We start from the raw sequence: 12,859 nt of genomic DNA on the forward strand, positions 1-12,859 counted from the left end.
AAATTTCATCATGCGCGTGTATTTTCTTACAAATCGAATAAAATAGAATCAGTTAAAAAATTAGCTTTCATTTAATACTTTTATTAAAATAACGTTTGGCTTTTTATGACTTATCTGACTCAGCAGTCATATAAACGAAATCCGTTTGTCAGATTGGCTACCGAGATCAACATGTTTATCTTGTGTTTTGAGACACAAAATTAAAAAAAAAAAAACTTAGAAAAGGTGGTTCAAATGCTGTTGGTGTGTTCTTGATTTTAGCACTAACCTTTAACATAATTCAGAAAAATTTGTTTTCTAGTTAATAAAAGGAAACAAAATAAATCACAATGAAGCTTGTGGAATATATGGTGAAACTGAATGTAGCAGTGTCCTTGTCAAAGCTAGATATTTGCCTGGTGTCTACATTATTGGCTCTGAAATGTGATTTTGGCTACGTTACGTGTACGCAATTAGAGACAAGCTGGAAATGGTGAATGCTGGTCCATCGACCATGTGCTTGTTTGATGTATGAATATGCAAGTGAATTAAATTATGGATAAACATCGAACCTTTCAATCTCGCTTGTGAAATTCTGTTTCATGGGTAGAATTATTATTGATGTGTGGTTCAAATAGAAATGAAGTATTGCGTTTTGAAGTCCATAAGTTGGATAGTTTGAAAACCACGCACCCACACACACACGCTGAGAGCACTTCTAATTATGATTTTAGCATGTGGACCCAATATGCATACTACCAATAGTGACTTAGCCATTCAGTGATCATGTGGGTTTCATACGGCATTGCTTTAACTACATGTACAACTTCCCAGTGCACTCCTTAAAAATGTTTCGTCTTAAGTGATTAGACGTGCGGGACAGAATGTGCATTTTCCTAGAACAATTTCATTCGGAGGCACATCAACTTAATTGTTCAAAGGAGTCAATATTAAGCACATTTACGAAGTTATGTCGTATTTCTATCTAAATAAAAAGTTTGGTCACTTCAAAACAATTAAATTTTTCTATACCCAGTAGGAAATATATACATACTATTTCCATAAAAATCGTGAAGTGGACGATTCAAAATTTAAATAAAAAACGCCTTTACAGACAAACAGTTTGTTTTTTATTTTTTACATTGTAGAATGTGAATCACGGCCAACGTTATGCTTTTTTTTAAATGAGACATATCAACAAATTTCTGAACATATACATATATTCAGCAATTAAATTGGTTCAAGCATGCCCAAATATACGTCCACATTAACCATATATAATGCAACTTGTGAATCATAATAATATCATCAAAACTGTTAAACTTTGGTATACTTTATATTATAAATCATATGAATTATACATATTAAATGAGGTATGAGACATACCAATACTAGATGACTGATCCCTTAGTTGAGATTTATGTGAATATCATAAAAAGTGTCTTGATATATCACATAATGCCATGAAGTGAATGATGGATCGAGTTTTTACCTTTTAATTATTTCCGTAACTAAAGCGGCAAAATTGTTTGCTTGAATACACAAAAAACACGTTAATATTCCACATACGGATCTCTATCAAGATACCAACTTTCAACAACCTAGCTTGAGTGTTGTTTAAGTGTTTTTTTCTGTTATCATAGCAACCACAGTTTTCTGTCCGACGGACAGACGGCCATATTGATATGTATGTGAACGGACGGACAGACGGGCGGGCGAAAGTTGAACCTTTAGTCTTACACCGTCAGAGGACCAATGAGCAAAAAAAAAAGTATTTCATGTTACAGGCCACTAGAAATAGTCTGTTGATGGCCGCCATCGATTTCGGAACGACCTACTCCGGAATTGCATTCTCATTCAAACATGAGTTCGATACTGATCCAAACAAAATGTCTACTATGAAATGGTCTGGAAGCAAGCTTATGTCTCTGAAAGGTTAGATAATATTAAACTGTTTTGTTCTAGGTAAGTCATATTTCTTTTTATATTGATATGTCTTTATATTGTCACAGATTTTTATGCAGTATCCTAACACTTACGATATCAAGCGATACTTGTTTCGTTTCCAACACTGCTTTTTTATAGAGTTTATAGTGATATGTTTAATTAAATGGACCACTTCATTAGCTTTTTATTTGAATAAACGAACACATTTTAACAAGAAATACGAATATATATTTACAAACAAGTCGTGTTCATTCGATTTTAGGATACTGAGATAACGAAATAGTTTGTTTCATGTTAGGCATTATGCAATATAAATACGTTGTTTGTTGTTAATTGTGTGAAACTTCCTATTGTATAATTTAAAATTTAGAAACAAAAATGCTAAATTAGTTCAATCAATTACAGGCCCGACGTGCGTGTTAATAAAACCGGATGGCAAAACCTTTGACAAGTTTGGATTTGAGGCGGAAACGAAATACAGCGAACTCAGCGAGAATGGAGACCACAAAAAGTGGTTCTACTTTCAAAGATTCAAAATGATGCTTTGGGGCAAGGTAAGATGTCAATTCATGCGTTATTTAGTTTTGACTATTCGTTGTCAATTTATAATACGTTTGGTGTAAATACTGCAATAATGTATTTTAACATTTTACAACGGCCAATATCGTCGACCTTGAACCCTTTAGTGTCATGTTGTCTTTGCTAAAATTTTGTCACTCGTTCCTGTGGGTTTTGAAAGCAGATATTCCAATCGCAAATAAATCAAATAGATCTATATTATTTTGATTTTTTCCTAGGATTGTGTACATGAGTAATTTTTATCTTTGTTGAGAAAATGTAGTCTTTCTCATAGATGTTGCTGCATTTATATATCCATTATTAAAATAGTTCACATCTTTCTCTAGTTCTCAAAGAGTGTAGTCTAATACTTGAAACAATACACGCGTAATGAGTATTGCCTTATGCATTAGTGCTGCATTTGATGGGCCAGTACTGTCCGTACAGTGTCGCGCAGTATGGCCGACCAGGGTCCTAGCTCTAGCTCTACGTATACACCATACAAGTACTTATAATTTAACTCGAGTATTGTTTAAAATAAATTAGCGCAGCAATAATATTCATGTATATATATATATATATATATATATATATATATATATATATATATATATATATATATATATATATATATATATATATATATATATATATATATATATATATATATATATATGTATTATTGTTTTTAATATGTGTTTATCACCGTTATTGACGATAAGATTTCATCTTTGCATTGTGCATGTAGATTCTAAATGATTATTTCATTAAACAATATTGCAAACGTATGATAAATTGTATCTGTTAAAGCTTTATGCTAAAATAAGTGTAAACAACTTACTTGTCTGTGCTGTTCCATTTTGATAGTACAGAAATGATTGATTGAGTTTAACGACATTGGAAAAATGGTTGATGTCACCAAATAATACTACATACAACTGGTTAAGTTTTACGTGCAGGTGCTTCACCAATGTATTCGAGATCGTCATTTGAAGTCACAGACCAAGAAAGATAACTTTGATCTGCAATTTAGCAAAATGATGTCCCTTTCCGCATAAAAAAAACGTTAATATTAACAACATAATGTCTGCATATCAACTACATGAATTCAAATGAAAAATTACATAAAGTCGTTCTTAATCATATGTACATAAGTTGAGTGTCAAAAGTTGCACGTAATTTAACATCGAACCGCTTTGGACGTCTTATAATGGTTTGTTAAATATAGTGTATGCACGTTAAATAACGGGACAAACGATACGACACTCGACAATGAACAACGGCACTCGATCAGGACACATGACATTACATTTTGAAGCAATACGTATCGTATTGTGTGTTGCATGATTATCATGGTTAAATATTAAAGCTCGACAGTCGACATTAAAGGCGGTACTAAACAGATTATGTTTGGCATTTTGGACAATGTTTAACGCATTAAATCAGAAACGAATCGTATAAATAATTTATGTTTTATTACTTATAGTATCATATTATTCTTACCCGACAGAATAACGGAATAACACTGTTTCAGCCAATCCATAAAGACACAATGCTGGATGACGAATGCGGAAAAAGCCTCCCAGCTCGAACAGTGTTCTCCTTGTCAATTAGGTTTGTAAGTGAATAACAAGACAATTATTACGCAACTCGTATGTCGCATTGGTTAAAATTCATCCGTAAATAGTTGTGTATATCAAAATTAATATAATAATAAATTGTAACTCGAATGCATTTACCGCATATACTTTTTGTAATCTAAAACAGGTTCGTCATCTGCTAAAGCAACTCTTTAAACATGCAGTATTATGTCTGACCTTTAAGTATTAAACAGTGAGGACTAAACTAATTTCCTAGTAACATTTTATTAAAGAAAGATAACAACAGAGTATACTTAGTTAAATTCATTGAATACATAAAAAAATACTTTAACTTCGAAGCAAAATTATAAAAAAAAAATAGTTTTTGCAAATGCATTTTAGATTCATGATGGATAGCCTGACAAATATGTCTCAGCAACAGGTCAGTGGACTCGATGCAAGTGACATACATTGGGTACTTACCGTTCCGGCGATATGGGACGATTCAGCAAAGCAGTTTATGAGACTTGCTGCTCATGAGGTATTGAAAGTGTTTCTTTAAAACAATATTTCACCAAAACATAATGACTATATGAAATTTGCACATTCCCACTTATTCACTTACAACAGTGATACGGGCGTTCGAACTCACCAAAATTGCGCAAGTCAGTCAAAATTTTCAAACACAAAAGAAGAGTTATCCACAGGGCTTGCGCAAACCGGTACTTTCTTTAGAATTGATTCAGGAGACATGATATGGTTTCTCGAGCTTCGGCCTCGGTCTGGCGGGTTTGGGGTTCGATTCGGCTTTCGCACACAGAGATACTTTTAAAACCTGAAAACAAACCAAACGCAGTTTAAGAATTATGGGGTTCGATTCGGCTTTCGCACACAGAGATACTTTTAAAACCTGAAAACAAACCAAACGCAGTTTAAGAATTATGGAATACCGAAAACGATGACAACAATTCGACAGTGCGATAATACAATTGCGACAGTGCGATAGTATGATGGCGACAATGCGATAGTCATATCGCACTAACGCATTGTCGCCATCGTACTATCGCACTGTCGCCATCGTATTGTCGCACTGTCGTCATCGTATTTTCGCACTATCGCAGTGTCGCCATCGTATTATCGCACTGTCGCCATCGTATTGTCGCACTGTCGCCATCGTACTATCGCATTGTCGTCATCGTACTATCGCGTTGTCGCATTGACGCCATCGTATTATCGCACTGTCGCCATCGTATTGTCGCATTGTCGTCATCGTATTGTCGCACTGTCGTCATCGTATTGTCGCACTGTCGTCATCGTACTATCGCACTATCACATTGTCGCCCTCTAGATTTTAATGTGTAACCACGATGGCCCTAACGGTATTCCGTATAGAATTGTTATGACTGGGGCTACACAAGCATATAGGCACACAGTATCACTTTACGTTCAACATAAATTACCAACCAAAATTATTATTCAAATTTAACCAGCTTTGCGGCCACTGTGTCTCTTCTGCGAAATTTACCACATAGTTGAAACATAATTAGCCAACTGGGAGCCAACCTTTGAGATTTTCTATAACTTCCAAAGTTTGGACGACCCTTTAAATATTAAGACAAACTTTGGCTAAGGCCTTGAAATGCTTATGTTATAAATGTTTATCATAAGTGACATGATACATTCCCTGACTTAGCACGGCACATATTTTTAAATTCAGAAAACGTGCAATAAAAAAACTTCTTATATTTATGTTCGTTTATATACAACAATTACACATAGACACGATTGTGCAATCACACAGTTTTTATTTTCATTTTCGTTCTTGGTGTCTTTAACCAATAATGTATAATATGTTTTTTTATTAATAATGCATTATGTCATTTACTTTTTTATATCATATTCGTACCTGATTGAACATGGTATCTCCTCCTTGAAACTGTTTTGCTATTGTTATATCTGTTTACATTTAAAGGCTGGGATTTCGCCGGAGAAGTTGACTATTGCTTTGGAACCGGAGGCGGCGTCCATATATTGCAGACACCTTCCAGTTGAAAAAGATGGAGGCAGTGATATTTCATCATTCCGATCAGGAACAAAGTATTTGGTTCTAGATGCTGGAGGTATGTATAACTATCTATAGACGAAAATAAAGTGAACTTAAGAGCTTATTTATATTTATCTATAACAACGTATTTAAAATGGTCAATATTTATTGTAAAGGTGGCACCATCGACATCACAGTCCACGAGGTGGTTTTTGGAGGCGAACTGAAGGAATTGTACAAAGCTACAGGTGGAGCCTGGGGTGGAACGGTCGTAGATAAAGCCTTCTTGGACTTTATGGGCGAACTGATCGGTAGTTACACAGTTATTACAATAATGTTAATATGAAACCATGTATCGTCATTTATAGTTGCATTTATTTTATTATGGTTTATGTATTTCAAAGAGATCATGTGTGTCTGCTATAATCTGCTATTGTTTTAGGAAAAGATATACTAGACAAATTCAAGACGGCGCATATGGAAGACTATATAGAATTACTGCGAGATTTCGAAGTTAAGAAAAGAGAAACTGATTTAAAATCTGAAGGGAAAGTGACTATGAGGATTCCTGTAGCCATTTCGGATCTTCTAAAAGCAAAAGGGCAGGAATTAAAACACATAATACAGAACTATCCACACGCGAATAAGGTATGAAGTGTTCACATATGTTAAAGAGTATTGATTAGAAGCGATTTTACCTATGTAGTATACATATTAAGTTTGCAATTACGTATTTAAAGTGTGGTATGACATTTTCTTTTAAGTTACCAACTCAAACTATTTTGTTTTTAAGATATCGCTGGTTGGCGAAAAACTTCGGCTGGACTACGACATTTTCCGATCCTTCTTTAAGGAGTCAGTGGACAATATTTTGCAACACCTTTCTTCGTTGTTTCTGAAGCGTGAGACGTCAGGCGTGAATACAATCCTGATGGTGGGAGGATACTCCGAGTCTCCATTGCTTCGGGAAGCCGTTCAGAACAAGTTTCCCTCCATGAAAATCATCGTCCCACAAGATGCTGGTCTTGCTGTGCTGAAGGGAGCAGTCATCTTCGGACACTGTCCGACCTCCATTAAAGAACGCGTGTCCAAATACACGTATGGTTTCCAAACTACATACCCTTTTGACGAAGCAAAACATCCATTAGAAAAGCGAAAGTTGTATGATAGCGGAATCGGATGTATTGATATATTTCATGTCATGGTTAGGTCAGGTCAAACACTAACTGTTGGTGAAAATCAATATGTTTCTGAGGTAAGTAATTCCAACGCTGATCAAACGGTTGCACCTTTGCCTCTGTTTTGTACAACGCAGCATGATGTGACATTTGTCACAGAGGACGGATGTAAGAAAATAGGGTCGTTGAATGTTCCACTATCTGGCAGTGGTTTAAACAGGTTTGTCATTGTTCGCGTAATGTTTGGAGGTACGGAGATAATTGTTGAATGCGAGGAAAAATCCACTGGTCGAGTCACAAAAACTTCAATTGATTTTTTAATGTAGTATATAAACCAATTGTTTAACAATGCATTACATTTTGTAATTAGCATACTATATGATGCAATTAAAGATAAACTTATGAATGTGAAAAATACCAATTTATAACAAAGCCATTTTCGGATATAAGAGATTTTGATTTATGTATATAGCATGTAGTTAAAGACAGCCGACTATTTAATCGGGTAAGTTGGATGGGCTACATAAATCTCTTCTTCTAAGTAAAGTTGTTCTGTCAATGGGTTGATATGCTTTATTTTGAAATGATAGCACGCAGACACCTAAGATACTCCGTTCTAGCCCAGACGCATGTTTTTTGCGCCGAAACGCTAGACACAAACGTTCATTGTTTTAAACAAAACAACATATTCGTTGTTAACTGTTCGTGTTTTTTTTTTCGTAGCAAACACGACGTTTTTTAGATTGATGAAACTTTTCGTGACAAGTATTTCACTGAGTTGAAAACACATTATGGTAGCAGCTGATCAAATTCATTGCAAGGCTGGCAATTGTGTTTATACTATGTGCTACTTATAGTTTTATGGAATCGAACTTCAAACTAGTTCTCGGTTACTTTACTATATAGTGCTTATAATTATTTGAATTGTAACACCATAATTTATGTTTGTTTTTAATGTTATTTTGCATAAAATGTTCTTTGTAAAATGTGCGTACGTACAGGAGGGCATATGAGGATTGCTTATTTTATGGAGATAAAGACGCCATCTATATTACTGCATTGTCAGTAAAGGGGTCTGGAGTGGCATAAAAAATATGCCATAAAAAATGATGCTGATTTGCAAAGCGTATATTTCTCATATTTGCATTTCGTTGTAGTTATTTTTCTTGCCCAAGTTCTTGATGCGGTCGTTTTAGTGTTTAGCGTCCGTAAAGTGTTACTTTTACACATATTATTGTCAATTGGCAATTTAAATTGTTGTGTTACAGTGTTTGCTTTTGAAACATCTTATATGTAAGTGGACAAGTTTTGTTTGGGTTTAAAAACGTGTTTCGATTTATGGGTTTAACAATCTGATGATTTGAAATACCTTTTGATTTTTTTTCATTCTTAAATCAGTGCTCAGTTGTTTCTTGTTGTTCTTAAAGTGTGAGTGCAGTCTGTGCGATAAATGACGAAATTAAATTCAAGATTACTTGCGTTATGCCGGGAAATACTCTACGATAAAATACCATGGTCCAGTACATAATAGTATTTCCGCTTTGGGGCTTTCTAGTTCCTATTGGATTTTTACAAATTGTCCACATATTTTGTTTGAAATCCCGTTCTCCACGGTTCAAGGTCAATATCACGATTAAAGGCTAAAGGTCAAGGATTTTTGTTTCTGCTCTTTGAATTTAACTGCTTAGACGACTTTTATTAAAACTTACATACAATTATTTACAATAGCCTGATTATGATCGGGACTAGCGCTCGTCGATGGTCGTGGCTCACAAACAAATATGAAAAGAAGAATACAATTCTTCCCGCTACATTTATTCTAAAAACCTGGAGGGGTTATAAATTTGCAATGACGTATTTACAGAATTGAATTTTTTTTGTATGGACAGTATTATTATTATAAGGCAGGATGTAACATTGAGCATGGATACATCATTAGTCCATGGCTTATTTATGTAGTGTACACCTTTTCTGACATTTCGTTTGCTTCCTCGCGCTAGAATAATGTTAAGAAAGAATCAAGAAGAAAGGAGAAAAATAAAAGAGAACAAGTAAAGTTAAAGGGATTGTGCGAGCCATGTTTTATTGTCTTATTTATCTCGTTAATCTATTCACAAATAAACATTTTTTTAAAGTGTATACCCATCATTAAATAATTCCCATTTCTCCGGTTATGACAATGATATCTACGGTTCTGCCGTTTTTCATTTCGATGAAACAAAAGGCCACTGTGTTATGTCTTGTTGTAAAATTTTTGTTATTGCGTTGGTTTGAGTTGAAAGCAATAGACTTAGCAAGAGTACGAAAGTTTAATTTGGACTTTAAACGATATGTGTACAAACTTCAATTTCTATAACTTTCAAAATAAACACATTGAACCATAACACAAGATTAAATATGCAATGCCTATGAAAATGAGAGCAACTGGGCGTTTAAAAGACAATTTTAATTACACGATGCACATTAGTTAATTAAAAATCGAATGCCAAAACGTTGATAATACTTTCTCTGCATAATATATGTCTATATGACGTATTTTCGGTTGATTGCGGGCGGAATAAAAAATTGATCGAGCGGTGTTTATATTTAAAATTCTAAGTGTTAAAAGTATAAGTAGTGGAATGTGTGGTTCACGAGACAGTTGGAATGGCTAGTTTATCGGTTGATGAGACTATAAGCTCTATGGATGAATCAGACTCAATATCTGAGACGGAATACTCAATACCCGTGCAAAACCGATTCAAACAAAGACACAATGGCGGCATCGGATCGTCTGACGGCTTTCAAACAGTGCAACGAAAACCGAAAAGGAAAAAAGTGAGTAGCAGTAACACAGAACAGTTCATAAATATTAATAAAGATGATAAACTGTTGTGCATTCTCGAAAAAATTAACAGCGTTGAAGATAAAATAACACAGTGTAGAAGTGACATAATGAGAGCAAACACGAATTTCAAACGTTTGGACGACAGAGTGTGTGCACTAGAACAGGTATGCCAATGGCAATCAGAAATGACCAGGTCAATGTGTTACCATTCCATTGATAGGGATGCAAGAGACATGAGAAACAACATAGTAATATATGGCCTGTCAGAATAAATGTCGTACAATGACAAAACATTGGTGATAAGGTTTATTGAGAACGAGTTAGAAATCGAAACAGAAGGCATGATGATAGACCGAGCACACAGGCTGGGAAGAATTAATAGTCATCTGAATGATCAAAAACGCCCAATGATAGTCCGCTTTCGCGATTACGTTGACACAGAAACAATTCTTGCTAGGGCCTACAAGCTAAAGAGAAGCCCGTTTGGAATAGACAGGCAATATCCAAAGGAAATAGCGAGAGCGCGAAAGGAATTGTATCAATCACATGAAGCTCTACAAGCGAGACAGTTACATCAGAAAGTCCAAATAAAATATCCAGCTAGATTGTACATCAACGGACGGGTGGTACGCGATATGTTCCCAGAATGGTACAGCATGCTCGCTACAGATAGGCTAAAACAGTGTCCGACCAGTCATACACATGATAAGAGTAGAGTGTACTCTAACGAAACCGCGGTAGAACGTCTCGAAAATGATGAGGACAGTGATGAAGCTGGAACGGACGAGGTGTTTACATTTACCCAGAGCAAAAGTCAACAAAATCCTTTCATCGTAAACGCCCACCTCGATGTAAACAATCAAGACTGCATTGAAAACACACAAAGCGAAAGTAGGCAAAATTACGCGGATCGTAGTGAAAGCATGAGTAAAGAAAATGGCTACTTACCGAAAGGCGGTGATAAATCCAACAGGGGAAGATCAATCACGAGCGAAATTGACACAGACTGTTCGCAAAATCAAACGCAAAAAGCGAATTACTCCGATGCAGTAAAACAAATTAAAAGTGGTAAATCCTCACAAGCGCAATCGACCAGAAACACACAGAGTGTTGGACAAAAACCAAGTAGCGGTACTATTAATAAAACACGGACACAGAACGCAGCCAAGCGCGGTGAATTGGACCAGAAATAGGACAGCTGTGGAGAGAACACGGGGATTCGACTTAGTATGTTAAATGTACAGGGACTAGTTGGAAAACGGTACAATAAACTGCAGTCGGTCGAAATGAAAGAACTGTTTGCAAAAAACGATACAGTGGAAACCCTCTAAACCGGATCCTCTTTATACCGGAATCCTCTCTTAACGGGACAAATTGTCCGGTCCCATTTTTTTCCCTATAATACCATGCGTAAAATATCTCCTCGAGACCAGAATCCCCTCAATTCCGAATACCGGTCATTCTTTGGCTCAAAATTGGGTCATTCTATACGTAATTGTACCCTTCTAAACCGCTCAGGGCCGGTTTATCGCACCTCAGACCTAGTGTCGAAAAGTTGTGAATAGCGGAATAAAGACGCGTGAAATTAATAAAGGTAGTCGAAAATTTGTAAACTGTAAAAATCGCAAACCAATTTAAAGATACTTGTCCTGTGATGTTTATATCAATCAATAGAGGTGATAATACTGATTATAATTACTGATAACAAACAGAGTTCTTAAGTGTGTTTTGTTGTTGATGTAGGAAGCAGTGTACAATTTTAATAATCTTAATGCTATTATATTTTGTGTAGTTTATTACAAATTCTAATTTAGTGTCATATAAAATGGTGATTTGCAGAGTTCTTGAAGCAGTTGCAATAAGATATTCATTAAAATTTTCAAATTGTTAATTAAGATAACCAAGACTAAAAATGTCCGAACCTCCTTTAAGCGAAGGCGCGTGGAATTGTCTCTAGAAGACAAAATCAAATTCATAAAAGAATCAGAGATGTTCCCTAAACCTACACTCAAGATTCTTGTCAGAGAAATATAGGGTAGGTAAGTCGACGATCGGGGATATCGTGCGAAAAAAGTCTACGTACATATCTCATTGGGAAAACAACTCTTCACCAAACAAAAGTCGGGTTAACAATGAAATTAAATTTAGAAACATCAACGAACTTGTATTGGACTGGTTCAGAATTGTAAGGACTAAGTCATTGTCGATCTCTGGTCCGATCATACAGGAAAAGGCACGAAGCTTTGCTAAGGAACTAGGAATTGGTGACTTTAAAGCGTCTAATGGGTGGCTGTGTGGTTGGAAGATTGTTTTCAGTGTAAAAAGGAACTAAATTCACCTAAATAATGCATACATGTGTAAAATTGTTTGTTTTTCAGGTTGCACTGTTTGTTTTATGTTGTGAATGATATTGCTTTCGAATCAATAGATTAAGTGACATGTGTTGTTCTTATGTGATGCAGTATCAATAAATGTTATATGTAAATAAACTATTGAATTTTGCTGAAAGTGTTTTTTCCACATCAGCTATGTAATTGAGCTTCTGACAGTAAAATAGACAATGTCCCCTCTAAACCGGAATCCTCTGTAAACCGGAATTTCCTCTTGGTCCCGGGGATGTCCGGTTAAGAGGGGTTCCACTGTATTTTATTATTTACTGAAACATGGTCGAACAAACTGTACGATTATTCGGTGGATGGGTTTCATTCTTATATATTAAACAAAAGTGTTAAATTAAAAGGCTCAA

At 35.3% G+C, this 12,859-nt stretch overlaps 1 protein-coding gene across 1 annotated transcript in view; it reads left to right on the plus strand.

The window, feature by feature from the left end:
• The window catches only part of LOC127849656 (heat shock 70 kDa protein 12A-like), a 38,533-nt gene that overhangs the window by 10,613 nt on the left and 15,061 nt on the right, over nt 1-12,859 (plus strand). Inside the window, exons 2-9 of the mRNA XM_052382403.1 lie at nt 1,767-1,914; nt 2,332-2,480; nt 4,019-4,098; nt 4,467-4,605; nt 6,037-6,184; nt 6,285-6,419; nt 6,551-6,756; nt 6,902-7,454. Of these exons, the coding sequence (XP_052238363.1) occupies nt 1,767-1,914; nt 2,332-2,480; nt 4,019-4,098; nt 4,467-4,605; nt 6,037-6,184; nt 6,285-6,419; nt 6,551-6,756; nt 6,902-7,454 (1,558 nt within the window). The remainder of the gene's footprint in view (nt 1-1,766; nt 1,915-2,331; nt 2,481-4,018; nt 4,099-4,466; nt 4,606-6,036; nt 6,185-6,284; nt 6,420-6,550; nt 6,757-6,901; nt 7,455-12,859) is intronic.

Source organism: Dreissena polymorpha, chromosome 11 (genome assembly GCF_020536995.1).
Source record: "Dreissena polymorpha isolate Duluth1 chromosome 11, UMN_Dpol_1.0, whole genome shotgun sequence".
Classification (NCBI taxonomy): Eukaryota; Metazoa; Mollusca; class Bivalvia; order Myida; family Dreissenidae; genus Dreissena; species Dreissena polymorpha.